Here is an 18804-nt window from a genome sequence, read left to right on the forward strand (position 1 = left end):
CGGTGGCCTGGAACTAGTGTGTGCACAACGTCACTAAACAGACTGCAGAGGTCACCCTACTTGACCGGACAATGACAATGATTACTGAACCGCAATCAAACAAACATGATTAGATAAATTCCGCAGCAAAACCGACCAATCAGCATTTTGTCGCATTGTCTACATCAAGCGAAGCATGTGGAAGCGCTATCAGTATTTTAATACAAGTTGGAAATAGAAGGCGAGAGATTGTTTCAAACAATAATAGCTGGATCAGATTTCTTCACATTAGCTCCATTACAAGCTGGGCAGGACCTTCAAAGCTGTTCAAAGCGAATGTTACACTGACGGGCAACAGGTAACAGTTTATAGCGACTCTGCTTTATAGTTTTGCACTCCTCAATTTGTAATTCCATGCTACTATTGCCATCAAACTCCTCTGCGTCTTGTTCTTTGTACTTTTTGTTACGTGCTTTTATCATGACCGCCAGTGTATATGCACGAGAGAACTGACACCAATAATATTATAACACCTCGCGTCACAATTTAGAAATGTCTAGAGAGGTACTGGTGCACTCGGATAATGTGCGTTCCCATACCGCCTTCGAGTTGTCCAACGGCGCCATCTGATCTGATGATTAGCTGTTAATTGTCTTCATTTATTATTACGGCATCACACATGTTGTTGATAATTAATTCAGTTTTCTCTTGGCATTTCCAAATTCCGGATCCTGATTTCCGAAGTGTTCGGCCTAAGTCTTTTATACTAAATACAGTTACCTTATGTGCGCTTTGATAAAGGTGTTTTTAGCTTCACTGCAAAATGTTAATCTGTGGTCTTTCACTTTCAATGAGCTCCATTGCCCCGGGGGGGGGGGGGGGGGGGGGCACCCGGTACTTGTTGGGTGGGGGTGTGCCGCTGGGAATTTGAAGCCCTTGCCCTATACCAGACCATGTTCAGCTGATTTTTGCAACCCTATACTAGACAGACACGAAAATCCCTACCCTATCCCAGACTTGCATTTTGTTAGAACTGTATCATTATCAGTGTTTTAATGGAAAACCACCTGTGAACAACGATGCCGCGATGATTTTATTTACGTTTGGAAAGCCTCTTCTCTCCGAGCTGGACTATATTCGTCATACCGTCGATCGGTTTCCCGGCAAATGCTACCCTTCAGACCAAAACTCTCTGATTTCATACCCTATCCCAGACTAAACGCTTGAAAACCATACCCTTCACAGCGGCACATACCTATATAGCTCATGTATGGGAGTGCCCCCCCCCCCCCCCCGGGTTCATTGCGCGCAAATGGTGAACAACAAAAGCTGTAGGGAGTGTTTTCTTTATTCAGGTTATTGCATTTTTATTTGAGAGATGTCGGTTATAAATTAAGTATTTTGTTGCTAATTCAATAGACCAGTATAAGTACAGTAGAATATTATTCTTCTGCAAAGAGGGACAGACCAGGGCGAAGCCTGCTTCCGTTGCATTGCGTGAATTGTATTTCTTTGTTAATTCTTTTTAGTCACGCACTAATCACGTTGTCAGTGACTGTCAAAGATATTTATCCGCAGGTCGTCACGCAATATTTCTTTTCTTTGTGACTCGCTTTGGTGACGGAACTTATTAAAACGAAAGTCTGCGTAAAAAGGAATACAAAAGATTTCATCAACGTGACTTTGGTATTGGGTCTCAGCATGTTTAAGTAACTTTCAGTTTTGCTTTGTTTGTCAATTGTTTGCCAGGTCCGAGTTCATTTCCGGTGGAAGGTTTAGTTTATACAAAACGCCTTTTCCGGACTTTCCGTGAAGGGAAGTACACGTTGATCAGTTGTCTTTGAACCATTTGACTTTTCGATTACATGCTGATTATCTCATCAAGTGAGAAGTCGCAAGAAACGTACATGGGCAAGTATACCACGGACTCAGTTTAAAGGGGAAAAGTGAAAATACATAAAATCCACATGTCCGGAAAGTTTTTATTTTATGACGTCATTGATTAGGGAAGAAATACAGGAAGTACCAGCCTCGCATTCATTATCCGTCGGAGCGAGGTTAGGGAAGTGTGATGTAAAGCAAAGCCGGTCTGCATTTCAGTCATTTCAGCATACTTTTAGTTTTCAAATTGGAAGTCAGTCTGTCAGTGATTAGCTGTGCACGAGTGAAAAGTCCGGTAAGTTAAATTCTGCCATTCAACACTGTGTATTTGTAGTTATATTCAGGATCAGGAATCGCCATTTAAAAATTTTCTTTATTGTCCAAATCTACTCAGTAGAGTACAAATGAGTGCGAAATCGCGCGAAATATCGCCTGAATTAGCGACTACAATAGGCCGTAGGCCGAGTCAGTAATGGTTTATATCAGACAACATCGGATCCCGGGATCAGGCGATATTCCGTATATTTTTACATGTAATAAGATAGGTCATTCTATTTTGGAACTTCTTGTTTGATGTCTCATTCACTGTATCCCTGCCTGAGAGTGGTTGTTATAAGTTTTTATCAGTGAAGAAATATTACTTTCAAAATTAAACAAATAATGGGAATTGTCTGAAATTGAATTGTCTGGCTGTACAGTTCGTGCATCGCTTTATTTATTTTTTACTTCAAAGCTTACTGATAACGACAAGAAACACTTCGTTTGGTTGTCTGGCAGCGTGACACAGCAACGGGAAAACTCCCTAACTAAAAATATGGTGACTTGAACATTCAGGAATGTTGACACACGCAGAAATGGCGGCAGAGGTTTTTTGCAGAACGCAGAATGCAGAACGGAGGGGGACATGGGGGGGGGGACCCTAAACATCGCAACACCGCAAAAAAATTCACAAAGACCCCTCACCGCAAGAAAATTTGGCGAAACACCGTCACCGAAGTATAGTCAAATTACTTATCATTGACAACGGCTTAAGCGTATTTTACTGTATTTTGTTACACATTAAACACATGGTACGTGCTTTTAACAAAAAAGGACGGGCTAATGAAGATAAATTTAGTTCCCTAACACCGCTAATACTTTTGTTTCACCGAACACCGTAGGCTTAAAAACACAAAAATCGCATACCGTAGGGTTTGAGATCACTGCAACACCGCAAGATGGGAAATTATTCGTCGCAACACCGCATAAATTAGCAACACCGCAAACCCCCATGCACGTCCCCCTCCAAAACGCAGAATGATGGAATGGCAGAATGACGGAACGGCGAAAGTGTACTGCTAAACAACAAATGAGATAAGATGCCAACAAATAAAAGCTAACCACAAGCAAACCGCTGACCATCATTCTGCATTCTGCATTTTGCGTTTGCAAAATACCACTGCCGCTTCACAGCGGTCAAACGCAAAAGTTGACGTCACATCCGGTCTTTGCCGCCTCGAACTTTTGACTCGAAAGTGGGCAATCTTTTGCAAGAAATTGTTAAAGAAATAGTACGGTGAAAGAACAGTTCAAGCTGGGACACTCAGTGGAGATGAATTATCAAATTTCCAATCCATAAGCGGCGTATAAACCTTAACTTTCCAGGGACGGCGTTAACTTTTGGCTTTAAAGCAAAAGTTTACGGAAAATTTAAGACTTTGTATGGAAAATTTTGGCGGCAATTACACATGAACTGCGCACGCGCGCTGCGTTTGACCGCTGTGTGCACTGCCGCAGAAATGGGTACGGACGAACTTAATGCTGGGAATAACCCTGTGATGGACTCACGTTATCTCATCCACGGGGAGTAGAAGAAATACTTCTAGTCGAATAAATGAACAGAGTCAGCGATTTTAGCCAAATTTAGACATAAAAAACTGGCCACCAAATTGAGAGCAATATATATAAAAATAGTAAAAAAACACACCAAATATAAAGAGTGGTATTGATAGAAAAATCGAAGAATTGTCAGGCTGAACGATTTACAAAGTTAACCTTGTTTGTTTGTTACTGTACTTTTAATTTTGACGCCCGGGAGACATTTGTTTGTAATGAAGCTATGGTTTTGTTAAAGATCCATAGAAGTAAATTCTTCACTATATTTCATAGGTAGTATTTGGCAAAACTTAATTAAATCAGTAGACAAAAGTCCCTTTAACGCTACAGGAACTGGGATGCGCTCTGACGCATACGGGTCACTTTGGCCCAATTCACACTTAACCACTGATTTTTTCAACAGCGTGAAAAGCGTAATCTCGTATCTCGCGCATACGATTTTTTTAAGATATTTTGTCCCTGGTTTTAGCCAATCTCGTTCCTAGAGTCTACGTTTCCCGTTTCCCGATCGCTGGACTCTGGGAACGAGATCGGGTTTTTGCCCATTTTTTGCGGTACTCAGGAGTGCGCACTTGAAATAACCCCCATCATGCATTCCCTCTATGGGACACATTTACAGAAAATCGGGGAAGTTGTTTTCAGCGTTGCCAAGTATTGCACATGTTTTGTTTAAGGGACAGTTTCACGGTACGGCGCATGTACAAGTTATGACGCAAGCCATTCTCGTTCCCAGAGCCTCCGTTTCTTTTGGTCACGTGGTCGGCGAAACGAAGGGCTCTGGAAACACTGACTACCGGATGTCGTAAAATCCACGACATCCGGTAGCGCATGCCCTCTGCATAAATGTTCGTCTGCGCCTGCTCAGTAAAAGAAAGTGGAAGGCTGGGGCTGACTGAGACGTGAAGAAAGCGAGAATTCAAGTCGTTGATATTTTAACTTACACAATTGGATTCGTTTGAAACTCATTGAATTTCATGGCTGATAGATATGTTGATGTTGTTGTGTCGTCTCTACACGCAACATTATCTGACGGCAGATAGAAAAGTTAGAATCCAGAAGAATTGGAGTTAGGGCCTGTTTACAAGCAGGTAGGGTAACCCTAGGTGCTAGGGTTACCCTAGCAAGAGGGTTAGAAGATAGCCCGGGTTTACAAGCAAAATTCGCAGGTAGGGTAACCCTACTTACCCGGGTCAACTTAAACCGGTTACGCTTCAGTTAACCTTGTAAAATTTTGTCGTTAGAAACTGTTATTCGAAAATAATTCCGTTCCATTGCAAAAATACGACAAATTGTGAATGAACACGATGTTTCTTGGTCACAATTCGCTGTTTTTGTCGGTATTTTTAAACATATTTAGCTTTTTGGAGCCAAAATAAAGTTGTCCCGGGGTAGGCGAGTTATCCCTAGCAGAGCGTTTACAAGGCGCTAGGGTTACCCTAGCAGCTAGGGTAACCCTAGCACCCTAGCTGCTAGGGTAACCCTAGCGCCTTGTAAACACGTCGATGAAAAAAAGAAGAAATGTGGGAGCGCTAGGGTAACCCTAGGTGCTAGGGTAACCCTATGTGCTAGGGTTACCCGCCTCCTTGTAAACAGGCCCTTAGTGTAGATGGAGTCGTGGATATCATCAGCTGATAACATTCCGACGGTTGATGATACTGTGAAATTTATTTATGGCCATGCGGAGGTATTGTAGAAAATTCAGAACCAAAAAAGCCGCTGATCGACGAGGTATCATTCTATTGAGCAGCGGTAAGAAATATCACATTGAATTTCAAAATCTTCATGTATTCATGAACTCCATTTAGTGTGTATATCTTGTATAAGCTAAGTTGATGGTGCAAATGTTTGCAATATTTTTAATGCAATAAAAAGTACAATCGAGTTACACCTTGCAAGAGATGTACTTGTCATTCGTTCATAAACGAAGGTCTGCTTCGTGAATACGTTATTCCAACAAACTCCCAGTGTTATTCGGTCTTTTTCCGGTAACATTTTTAAACTTTCCGCTGCATCTTCAATTGTTTCGATGACCGGAAGTATAACCAAAATTGCGTAGAAGCGTTTCGTTTTTTTACCTAATTACGCATGCAGTTTTTATCAGCCAATCAAACAAATCATATTTTTTACCGTTACCAGGGCCACTACGTCATGTCATTTAAAAAAATACGCGTTGGCCTGGGGAAGAGGATGGACGCAAGCAAAATCACTTTCTATTGTTTATAGAACAATCGGAAGCGATATGTCAATATGCAAATCTCTACAGCTACAGGCGTGTCTCATAGAGGGAGCTGGGGAATTTTCCCACGCTCCTGTAACGTAACGAGAGCGCGAAGAGCGCTGAACAAATACGGCTTGATCGTAGATTGACATCAAGTACTCGTTTTATATTTAGTAAAGGAAAAGTAATCCAAATTGTTCTGTTGCTTTTCAAGGACTAACAGAATCATCACATTATGCCTGAGGAGAGGATCGGCCTTGCGTGCTCTGGTGGCGGGATTCGATCAGCCGCCTTAAGTTCCGGCGTGTTGAGAAGGCTTCTCCACCGGGGCGTCAAAATCGACTACGTAAGCTGTGTATCTGGCGGAAATTATGTAGCGGCTGCTTACTTGGATTGGAAATACCGACACAATCAACAAGATGACCACAAATGGCATAAAGAGTTCTTTGAGTACATGCGCAGCAGAGTTGGCTACGTTTGCAACTGGGAACGGCCCTTTCAAGGCATCGTGGAGACCATAATTCTTGTTTTACTGCTCATCACAGTCAACTTTGTCAGCCCTTGTGTCATGTACAGTGTTGGAGCGTTCACGGCTGCTTACGTCATCGACTACGTGTTTGGTGATATTATGCGTGAAGGCTTCGTGTGCATTGACGTGCCCCTGAATTCGACCGGAAGTGTCGCTAACAGCTCTGCTACAGAACGGCACTGTAAGGCAGAATTTGCCATCAGTGACCCGGAAGTGCGAGAGCAATGCGTTCTGTTCGTGCTGCTGTCCATTGCATCCATCATGTTCTACTGCATCAAGGTTGTTGCTCCGATAAGATTCCGCTCCATTGCTCGATTCTTCCAAGTTCTAACTGGAGCGACGTTTATGTTCACATTTATGCCGTGGGTAATTCAACAGTTTGTTGAGGTACTTCCCTCCTGGCTTAACACCATGGTGATCGTTCTAAGTATCTTCTTCTGGCTTGGATTCCCACCCTTGAGAAGGAAAGCTTCCCTTGCACTTGTGTTCTACTTTTACGCCTTCGTGGTGAAGTGGAGAGTGTACCAGACCAAGGTGATTGGTATCGCTTACGAGGATCACCTTTTCTACAAACTCTTGTTAATTTCTGGAGGCTTCATCTGGTTGAGTCCTTATTTTGGCATGTTCAGTATGACGGCAATTTTCACCTATTACAAGTAAGTGACTTTAACTTAACAAGCTCACACTATCGGTGTCGTTGCATCGTGCTATTATTGTTGATGATGATGATGATGATGATGATGATGATGATATTTCTAAAGCGCCCTTTCCCAAGGGTCGTAATGATGATGATGATGATGAAAGTGTGTTTGTTACTGGCGGCTCGTTTATACAAATAAATGAATACAGCGAGACTACCTGAACGCCCTAAGTGTATAGTCGAGAGGTGTTTGATAAATGTTTGGTTTATCATTGTCAACGTTCAGATTGCTTCCGTTTCAAAATCAGACCAAATAAAATCTCAGAATTCGAGTGTACTGTGTTGCCATGCCATCTTCACCCCAACGCTCTGAGATTTTGATTCGTCAAATTAAATAAAGACGCCCTGAAAAACCTTTTTCGCGTGCAAAGATACTGCGTACCTCGGGAGGAGAGGCATAATATTAATTTTCACATGGGGTTTTCTTGATTTTCAGGTGGAGGCTTCAGAGAGCGTTCTTTACAAAGGAGAGTGTTGGATCGTTTGGCTGCAAAGGGATCAGATGCCGAGACTTCTTTCCAATCCTCTCTTGTTGCCGCCACCAGCACGATCCTGCTAAGCACCCTCTAATCATGTCTGACCTTGAGCAAGTCCAGCCACAATACATCAGCAACGTAGCAGTTGACTACTGGCGCAAGAAACAGACCTTGAAGGAACCTTCCTACAGCGTCATGGCTCTGTCACCGACTGAAAATGAACGAATCGATCACCAGCCGGGAGAGCCTGGTGTAGAAGATACACTGTTGCCATGCAACGTCAATCAGGCGGATGCCATGGTAACGTCTGCTGCCGTGATGGCGATAAGTCCTGAGCAAGAAGAACCATTCAGAGATCTCCAGATTCTCTTGGGACTGACTCTCAGGAAAGGTATCAGAAGCAATCCTCATGATTCATTCGGGTGCGTTAAGCAAGGAATAGTTACAAAGGTAAGAAACAATGGAAATTCTTAAAATAATAAACATGATCTTATCAGAAAATTGTTTGCAGTTATACGCCTATGTAGGTCTATATATTGTTACCTTCCCAGTTACCTTCACAGAGCCCTCACTCTTCCTGATACTGACCAGTTGAAAAGTAGACTGTCGATACGAGATTGGTGTGAAATGTGATAATCGAAAGCATAAGCACTAGGCTTGAAAAGTCGACGTACTCGTACTCCGATCTAAGGGTCGCTAATGATGATGATGATGACAACGACGTCGATCGATAATGGTGACGACTGTCGCGGCGACGACAACAAAGAAAAAATTAAGGAAATGGATGGTTCCTCCATTTCCCCTCATCCCGCTTTTTCAAGATGGTAGCTCGACAGTCGAGCAAGAAAACAGTGAAGATCTTTGCACATTCAGTAACAATGTCGTTCAAAGTCGATAAAATTGTCTGAGTATAATCCACTGGCTATCGAAAACACTGACATATTGACAGCTTTGCTTAATACTTTTCAGCATAATACCTTAAAAACCCTGCGCGCTCGCTCCTAGGGCCTTCTATCAATCGACAGTGGCATGTAGCCAATCAGATTACAATTTTACCAATAGTCAGAAACTGGGAAATGTTCCAATGAATGCTTTCTTTTAGCCTTCTATCATGTTCAGACTGTTACAAAATGTGGTCGAAATAAACCCACGAAAGAGCCGCCAGACTGAAGCATTTATAACCACGAGGTTCCATTTCTTTTCCATGATGTACTAGTTTCATTTTTGTTTCAGATTTTATCAGTTTTGATCCAGAGTATCGCAGCCTTCCCTGTAATATTTCTTGCTGTCATCTCGTTATCTCACTGGAACATGAAGCAAGCCGAGGGTTACGCAGTCGCTGTGTTTGTGGCATATGTGGTGGTATTTTTCGCCATCGCTATCATGCCAACTGGTGGTGAACCGCCATGGTTCCTTGACAAATTTGCCAGGTAAGATCCCAAATTGTTTCGCTTTCGAGTTTTGTTTTGTTTGCGAGCAATTTCTCAATTTTCACCTTCCGCAAATCATTCTCGCGGGCGCAGCAATTAATGATGCGTTTCAGTAGTAGTGTTACAGTGCTCGCCCACACCGTTGCCAGGTGACAGCTTTTTGATGGCTTCTCTTTCAACTGGCCAATCAAAATTCAAGAAGTGAGAGAGACAGGATTGACAATTGTCGAAAATTTTCCAGAAAGAGCCCAGAACTGGACTATTGCCGACGCTGCCTCTCACAGTTCTTTTTTGCACTTTGTTTGGCCAGATCACATGAAATTCGTCACAAAGTCGTCAAAAAAAATCAAAATTAAGTCAAAGTGGCAAAGGCGCACCGCGCAGTACTGTATTGCAGTACTCGTTTGCTAAACGTTTTGTAACAATGCCTCAAATAGTTTCTTGCTGTAATTTTATAACGGTTGTAAATACGGAGTCCCTTTATGATATCGTCCGTCATACATCCATGCAGTCGTTTACGTTTAATGTTCTTTTATCTTATTATTTCAGTGCTAATTATATTGCAAGCTCCAAATCCCATTACAGTCAACTCTCTCTAAAACGGACACCGTCGGGACCGGCTTTAACTGTCCGTCTTAGAGAGGTGTCTGTCTTATAGGGAGTTTAGTTACAGTAAAATGACTGAAAAACGGCAGGGACCAACACCAGGTGTTCGTCTTAAAGAGGTGTCCGTTAAGAGAGAGTTGACTGTAGTTTGTTGATTTCTAAAACTGTCCAAATTAATTTTACGCTTTTGTTTGAAAGAAGAGGATTTCACAAATTTGAGATAAATATTTCAACTTGGCAGCAGCAGTGATTTTCATTTTGCTAAATTTTCTTACTCGCAGTGTGTTTGACCGCAGCATTCTTTACAGACTGTCTTTGGGATCGTCACGAAATGCTTCCTTTCCACGAACGTTCGTGTTGGGGGAATGCGTGACGAGTTGTATTGAAGGCTATTTTGATTTAATACTGCGTGACCCTGGTTGTCTTTCCTTCCTTCCCTTCTAAATTTTACCGCAGTTGTCTTAAGGGAGAGGGGGGGATCCGTTTGGAAATATTCTGGCATAAGAATCTATTCCGGAATATATGGAAATCCGACTATTCCGGAATAGGAAGAGCAGTGAATAGGCTTTTGTACATTATGCTAGCATTTTTCGAGCATTTTAGTAAAGCAAAAGCATTGAGCATTATTCGAGCATTTTAGTGGCATTTTCCCGGAAATTTTTTTTTACCGAGAAAATAAAAAAGAAATTATTTTTTTTAGAGAACATGAAGACTAAAACTCAAAAATTCAACTACAAATAACTTTCGAGAGATAGTAAAACTACTTTCTGTACTTATAGCCTTGTAGATGATTTCGAGGATTATTTTTTGGCTGTATTTATGAACTTGTATACGTTGTTGTTGTTACTAATAACCCTTGCAAGTTCTTGTAAGTGCTAACAGTTAACACCATGTTAAAAACCAGTGGAATAATGAGCATTATCCGAGCATTTTAGTGACTTTTTTGGGCGAGACCGAACATTTTAGTGGGAAAAATGGAGCATTAAGGTGGAGCATTTTAGTGGGGAAACAAAAGCATAATGTACAAAAGCCTAGCAGCCAAACGAACGCTAACTCGCATTATTCCAATTAAAATTATTCTTATGCCGAATTGATCCCAAACGAACGCGCCCTTAGTCGTCTTGGCTTTTTCGTACACACACTTCATTTTCTTTTTTCCTTTTTTCTTTTCTATGCAGATGGTGCCACGTTCATCTGTACCACATACGATTTTTACGAGAGGTTTTTCAAGTCGACAACGTTGGTCCCAGTCCCCCAGCGCTGTTGTCTCTCAGCGACGCCGGGCGCCTGGAGAAATTTGGTTTGCTGCCTCTGCTGAAAAAAAGACTCAAGAGAATTCTCATCGTCGATGGAAGCTTCATCAGAAACGACGAAGATTACTCCAAACACATCCTGAGGTCATTGGATCAAGCAAGGAGTGAACTGCACTGTGAGTTCGTCGGATCGAAGGGTCGTGACGTCATAGAGGAGATGAGGAAGAAGTACGTGGACGTCCCGAGGGGCCACCAGCCGAGACATTATCGATTTAAGGTTCGGTATTACGAAAAGAATCCGAGAGGGGGTTACTTGGAGGTCGGCAAAGGCAAGATAATGATCATTGCTCCTCGTCACCCTGACAACGGAGAGAAACCTCCACCGGACATGGAGACAACTTGGGGCCAGTACACCCGCGACACCGGAGAGGAACTGGACACGAAAGAATGGGGTCCTGGTCCCATTCTTCGGACAGAGGAGGTTGACCGGCTGACGTTCTGCTGCTGTGAAGGTTGTCATTCAAGTTCAAATGTTCTTCGCTGGATTTCTGGGAAACTTTGCTTGGGTTTCCCGAGTACTTCAACCGCCAACCAGTTCTTTACGCCGTCTCTCTACACAGCTTATCATCGCGAGGGATATCGCGCATGCGTGCAATCCGGTGCTGAGGAATTCCTGACTGACAGAGCGGCCATTAACCTCGGAAATGTCGTGTAATACAATCCACTTGTCAAAGTTTATTGACGAAAAACGGTGCATATACTAGTACAATTGTATAACACCCTTCACTAGATTATCACGTCTTTCTTAAGAAGTAAAGTTAGCTCGAGTATAAGGGTAAATTTTTTAGATGTAGCATTTTTGAGTAGCGTTTTTGAGGGTTGGCGTGAAGTCCACATACAAGCATAGTTATCATATTTTTTAAAAGTTACCATAGTTACTGCAATTGCCATATTTACTGTGGTTACAATAGTTACAACTGTAACTATAGTTACTTAAGTTACTATAGATACCACACAGTTACTTCAGTAGTTCAGTTACCATAGTTGTCATTGTTACCATAGTTACCATAGTTTCCATAGTAACCGCAAGCATTGTCGCCATTACCGCTATGGTCTCCTTATAGTTAGCACTAAAAACACAAATTACAAACGGAACGAAGAGATTTAAGATTGTTTTCGCCCAACATTCGAGCAATACAGGCAAAAATAAAGTTACCAAAAAGGCCTCTTAGCATGGTAACAGTTTAAGTACAGCTAACAAAAACCTGCCAAAAATTAAGCACTCAAGCTGACCCCGCGAGAGAAAAATGGATTTGAAGTTGTCAATATTTCAGTTAAAACGGACGTTTCGCGCCAGTTCAAAACAAAATGGCGCGTGTTTTTAACATTTTACGAGGTTTTACTTTAATTTTCTTGAGAATGCTTTAGAATTTAATTACGGGGTCACTAAGACAAATGAATTTCGATAAGATCTTTTAAATAGTATACAAAATGTTGCCGTGCTATGAGTAGATTTTTGGTATTTAATTTTCGCACTCATTGCTCGAACCATCAGCGGAATCCCTCTTAAAAACTGGAAATAATAATTATAATACATGGGCTCCTGTTATAATAATAATAGTTTTAATCAATGAATATTTAAAAATATATCTTAATTACTCAATTAATTACTCAAGTAATAATAATACGAATAATAATAATATTTAACGAGGGAATCCAAATCGCAAAAAAATCGGTTTTCAGTGGAGCCGTCATGTGACTAAGATGTAACATGAGTATTGGACGTTTCTTTATATGACGTTGTATCTTTAAAATTCAAAATATGCTTTGAGTATGTTATAAAGATTTAGTAAAACAAAATAAAATTTTACAATTAAAACGCCTGAAAGTTCAAAGTATTTTTAAACTCCTTTCATTAAACACTCAAATAACAAGTCCAAGAACTTTTTTAGTTCTCTAGTATTTTCTAGTATTATTGTATTCACCGATAGACCACGATCACGCCTAAAACAGCATTTCTGAGGTTCTAAAACTCTAAATTTCCCTGGGGGAACATCCACCTAAACCCCCCAGCTTTGCTAAGTACCTGACATCATAAACTCAAAACCATCAACTATTATTATCTCTTTAAACTGCAGAGACTACATCTAAAATGGTACAAATATTCTACCAGAATGCCAAAAATAGTATTATCTGAGTTTCTAAAAATCTAAATTTTCCGGGGGGAACATCTACAACAGTACAAAAATTATATTGATTTTGGTTGGGGGGGGGGGGCACCCCAATTTTGTCACATAACTGGTCAGGGGTGGGCCACTGAAAACCAGTACTTGAAACTGAGAAAAAATCATAACCCGCCACCCACCCCCTGTACTTTATGACCGGTCCCTTAGTAAACTGGCCTGAATAGACGATTATGTTTTCCATCAAAATTGGTAAATTAAGTATGTTATAAAGATTTAGTAAAACAAAATAAAATTTTACATTTAAAACGCCTGAAAGTTCAAACTGTATTTTTAAACTCCTTTCATTAAACACTCAAATTACAAGTCCAAGAACGTTTTTAGTTCTCTAGTATTTTCTAGTATTATTGTATTTACCGATAGACCACGATCACGGGCGCATTGCCCTAACCTTGTAGAAAACTTGGACCCCTAGTCTAATTGCTGGTTTTCACTGTCACGCAATTAACGATACTGTCACGCGCTGCAAAAAATAAATCCAAAGCTATTGAGTTAAAAAAATCAAGAATATTACAGGTTGTAGAAAATTACTAGATAGTCTACGTGTCCAAAATTTAGGTCTGTACGGTATTGCGTACTCGAGTTATCCGCTAAAATGTTCCACACAAATTTAGAGAGCACAGTTTACACAGTATGGAAATTCCATGCTGGAGTCCGTGTCAAGGGGCACCAAGATGGCCGCCGGAAATCAATGAAGACATCTGGCATTCACTTCTGCTATAAAAAGCGGTCATGAATACGTAAACATTCACATAAACACTTCTTGTAAAACCTCAATTGTTAAGATCGTTAGAAATCACAGGATGATGCATTCTTTTTAAGCATACGTGACAGCCTTCAGGCGGCCATTCTGATGTCGTGTGGCGCAAAACTTCGAAATTCAACATGTTATATTTTAAAGACGGCGGATGCTATCGAGCTGAAAACCTTCAATAAGATATATATTAAGGACTTCAAATAGCCAGTGAGGATAAAAAGGCAGGGTTCTCACGATTCTGGATTTTAGAATTTTGATGACGTCACGTGAAAACCAAGAATTGATGGGATTGATAGTAATCGCATAAGCTGATAAGAGTGACTCCCTTGGTCTGAACGCTACGTAAACCATCAGTTGGCGATTGGCTAAAACTGAAGCTGTCCACTTCATATTTCTCCCATCTCGAGCAGCATCTAGATCAGCTCCTAATTCACAGCAACTTGCACAAATTTCTTCACAGGTTTCTTTCGAAAGTTTTAATAAGCTAGCTTTTTTAAGGTTTTTAAATCATTTTTTATTATTATTTTGCTTGAAAATTTGAACTCATTTTAAAAACGTTTTTGGCAGATCTCTGTGGGTGCATCTTGACCTCGTTCGTGTACAGACTCTTGCGTTTAGCTGTACTCAGGCCTTCTCCCAGTAGATACGTCAGCGGGAGGGAAAATTTATTCCTTTTCAGAGCAAACGGATTATTTTTCTTACATTGGTTCAGATCAGAGGGCTGTTTCCTGGCTACAGACTTAAAAAAAACTGTTGAATAAAAACAAGCCACCTTTATACACTCACTGAAAACATACGGTTTCCTACGTCCTAGACACAAGTTTTTTAACCTCGATCGCTTTCGCAAAAAATTAGGGATGTATTGAAGCTGGCTTGGAACTTGTAACCTGAACAAGCGCGAACCTCTCAGTGTATAAATGAATTTATCATGGGTCACGTAACCAAGTCTTGGGGGTGTTATGTGGCATTCTGTACAATGCCTCATTAGCGGGGTGTTGGGTATATATATTGCGTTGTCTTCATTTGTATTCATTCGAGTCTTACTACCGCGTCAGTTCGCCCTCTAAATTAAATACCCAATGACTAAGTTTGATTAGCGTTTTCGAGTATTGGATTATCATGTTATTATATTTATATTGTACTAGCAGATGTTCCGATTTTTGTAAACTTTATAGTTGTTATTACTTCTCGTTATTTTCGCCATGTATTGTTTGCGAAATTTATGTATTTGTGATTGTAAGACATAATAAAGAGGGTCGCACACGGTTCGTGTTGACACACCCCTAAAAGTGGTTGCCTATTACATGATAAATGTTTTATATTCGGTTGAGCGGGGAGCGAATTAGAATATAAGTCTAGCTCTTCCCCTCCCCCCCCCCCCTACCCCCAACTCCCCCCTTTCCGCCACCCCCTCATTCATAAAAGCTTATTTCAAAACTGAACGATTTCACTAATTTCAAGCATGTTTTCATAATTCTGTGGCAAACTAGACAAATCAAAAGTTTATTCAGTCTCAGGGACAAAAACCTTCACAAGTCCCACCGAGATCAAATTTGCAAGCCATTCAACGCAACGTTTGGCCACCCAACGCAAAACAACGCAAGTCTTGCTGCTTGCTTCAAGTACTGATTTGCAGCGCGCGCAGTATGCATCGAAATGGCTTTTTGACATCTTGCCTGCACTTGCAAGTGAACTTGCGAGTCCATTCGGCCATCCAACGCAAGTTCAACTACAGTGCGGTTGAGTTCCCCAAACAAAAATTTATTTCTGAGGGAGTTAGCCCCTTCACGTTTTGTTGCCGAAAATATCGCGAGCGCAGCGTAAAATTGATTTGGCAAAATATTCCGTCTCGTGGCCTGGGTGAGTTCAAACATCTTCGAAATTTTCTTGGAAGTCTTCGGGAAACTTTGTTTGCCTCCGGAAAAATTCGATAAACGATCTTCGAACAACAATCAGAGAATCTTCGGAAATCTTCGGTAAAGGAACTACTCAGAAATCAGAAAGTTGCTGGAACGGAAAAAAAAGTTGCTTCAAATATGAAAACCTTTTTTTTGTATTTTAATTATTTTTATTAGTTTCCAAAAAATACATACAATGTTTAAGTTACAACACTACAAAAAAATATAATAAAATAAAATACAATATTTTAATTACCACACTATAAACTACTTTAAATTACTAAATTATAACAGACACTACAAATACTACAAAATTAATCGGAGTTGACACAGAGTCCTCAGTTCATTTATCAGTTTTAAATGTTATTCTACAATGCTATTATTAATTTGCGGCTAACGGTGCAGGATTGCATACTAATTTATTTTTATATTTGCTCCATTTCTTATTGTGAGCTGACAACTTATTGTTTGATTTTGATATCATTGCCTCTATTTGGTAAATCAATGTAATCTTTGAGTTTAATACTCTTATTGAAGGTAGAGATTTACTTTGTCTACAAGAATATAGATATTGTTTGGCGACTAATAAAATGTGGTTAACAAATAACTCATCCTCGCACTTTAGAATGCCAAACATTATATCTTTGTCAGAGAGCTGTTTAATCTTTACGTCAAGATTTTCAAGCCATTTGATAACCTCAGCCCAGAAATTCTTTAATTTGAATAATGGCAAGACACAAAAAAATGCTCTAGGGACTCGTCGATTTCACTGCAAAGGGAGCAGGCTTGAGATTGTACGACGTTAATTTTGTATAGAAGGATATTTGTCACAAGACACCTATTAAGTAATTTATACTGAAATTCACTCAGTTTTGTATCCAATGCAACGCGAAAAGGCAAGGCGTAGATTTCTTTCCATTCTAAGACATCATTTATAAATCGCGCATTAAAATTCCGTTGAGCAGTTGGTGGGGTGATGATTCTATCCCGAAGTTCCTTATAGTCAGATTTGGAAACCACTGTTTTCAGGGGCGGATCCAGGGGAGGTGGATTGGGTGGCTAGCCACCCCCCTTGATCCACTAGAAAAATGAAAATAAACATATAAAAATAGAAAATATGGACAACGTCCATCCACCTTTCATAGTCAGGCGGCCGTTCAAAGTTAAGAAAGGCCATTTTTCCAAAATAAAAGATTTGCGACAGCCTGTTTTACGGACTTCTGGCCTAATGTAACAAAACAAGCGTGCATAATTTTAAAAAATTAGATTCCTTTTAGCTTTCAAGAGTTGTTCTAGCCTTGCTGGAATGATTTTCTTCTTCATTTACATCTTTATAGCGAATTTACTTACCGTTTTTTCGCATCGAAGCGATTTCACAAGCAAGCAAAGTCGCCAGATTTGTCACAGGCCACTTTGCCAAGGGCTAAAAATTTCCACGCACGTGAGTGAGCAAAAAAAACGCATACATCTGTTCTTTCCTTTAAGTTCGTAGCCTGTCAACTTTGAATTTCGATCACTGTTCATTTCATAAGGGAGAACTAGACTTTTTCTCCGAAATATAATTCAAGGTAAGTTGAGGAAAGACTATTTTGCCAAATTATCAAGGAAAAACAGTGGTTTAATAACTTAATTGACAGCTGTATAAAGCTGCTCAGAATCGCGGAAATCACATCTAAGAGGCTTTAACTTTTCAATATTTTCTGAGGAGGGAATACCCCAAGACCCCCTAGCGGGAATGGAGCCATGGGCCTCAGACCCAAAATCATTTGCATTCCCACTTTCAAAAAACTGCTTAAAAGCCTGAAACCCCCGTCCTCATAAAAAAAGCTGGGGCTTGGACAATATGGTAAACAAAAATATTGGTAAGCAGCCACCCCCCTTTGAAAAATCCTGGATCCGCCCCTGGTTTTGATTAAAACGCTTTGTCCATTTAAAATTACTTTTATCTCATCGTGCATGTAAATCATCACCTTTATATACAAACGTTTTTAATGATTCACGCCATTCTACTGGTAGAGCGTCTATTAGTGTAACAAGTCTAAAGACATCTAATGGCGAGATATTCAGTTCTCTCAATTTGCAGTTGTTTTTTAAGATAAGCTCATTGTTTTCGGAAATCAAATCCCTCATTCTAAGAATTCCTTTTTCTACTAGTGCTTTAAAGTACACAGACTTGCCTTCAATACAAATAAATTTAATGTTCCATAAAATGGTTTCTGAAAGATCTTTTATTTCCTGCACGCTTCCGTATGAAAACCTGCAGAGTATTTTTGTGACAGTCAACCCCCCCCCCCCCCCACCTCCCATGTTCTAAAACGCTCCTCCGAAGTACTGTAACTTTCCCAAAACTATTTTCGCCATAACACGGTTACTAAAAAAAAGCTACAAGGCTATAATTCGGTAGAAACATTTCTTTCTGGTTGCTTTAGAACTTATTACTTTTCTGATAGATAGGTCTGATAGGTCTTTACCGGTTACTCTATCGCATTTTTTTCATCTTAATGAGGGGTGTGAAAAGGTTCGCTGATCGACGGATTAAGCCTTAAAGAGCACCCAGATGGTGGTTTTTGCGATACATTAATATTGAGCTTGACTCAACTTGGCACCAAACTGCTTTTATTTGGGTCACTGTTCTTTTGTTCCTTTTTCTTTTAATTGCTTGCCGGTTAGCATCCTACGCAGACGTTCTTAGGGTTCGTCACATGCATCAATTTCAGAACATACACAGGTGTTGGTTAGTGACGCGAATGAAAAGTTTTGTTTAATTCTAATCCATGCATTTTTTTAAATAGTCTGATAGGAAAAGGCTTTGCTTAATGAAGCTGTATAAACAGGTTCCAACACGTTCAAATATAATGCCGGAGAGAAGTAATGAAAAAACAAAATCGACAGCATTTTCAAAGACAACTTGTATGGGGACGGTAAAACAATAAACACTTGATCACACTGAGGTTTTGCC

At 40.3% G+C, this 18804-nt stretch overlaps 1 protein-coding gene across 2 annotated transcripts; it reads left to right on the top strand.

Annotated features, from left to right (window-relative positions):
• Positions 1-126: 126 nt before the first annotated feature.
• On the top strand, positions 127-12969 carry LOC144654858 (uncharacterized). 2 transcript variants are annotated; one of them, XM_078515085.1, is made up of 5 exons: positions 127-337; positions 6168-7138; positions 7619-8108; positions 8892-9088; positions 10873-12969. In XM_078515085.1, the coding sequence occupies exons 2-5, from the start codon at positions 6189-6191 to the stop codon at positions 11660-11662; spliced, it is 2427 nt and encodes an 808-aa protein (XP_078371211.1). In that variant the 5' UTR covers positions 127-337; positions 6168-6188; the 3' UTR covers positions 11663-12969. The 2 variants fall into 2 exon arrangements, with proteins under 2 accessions (XP_078371211.1, XP_078371212.1); XM_078515086.1 differs by lacking the exon at positions 127-337 and adding an exon at positions 2041-2155.
• The last annotated feature ends 5835 nt before the right edge of the window (positions 12970-18804 follow it).

Source organism: Oculina patagonica, chromosome 5 (genome assembly GCF_052425735.1).
Source record: "Oculina patagonica isolate OP01 chromosome 5, crgOcupat, whole genome shotgun sequence".
NCBI lineage: Eukaryota > Metazoa > Cnidaria > Anthozoa > Scleractinia > Oculinidae > Oculina > Oculina patagonica.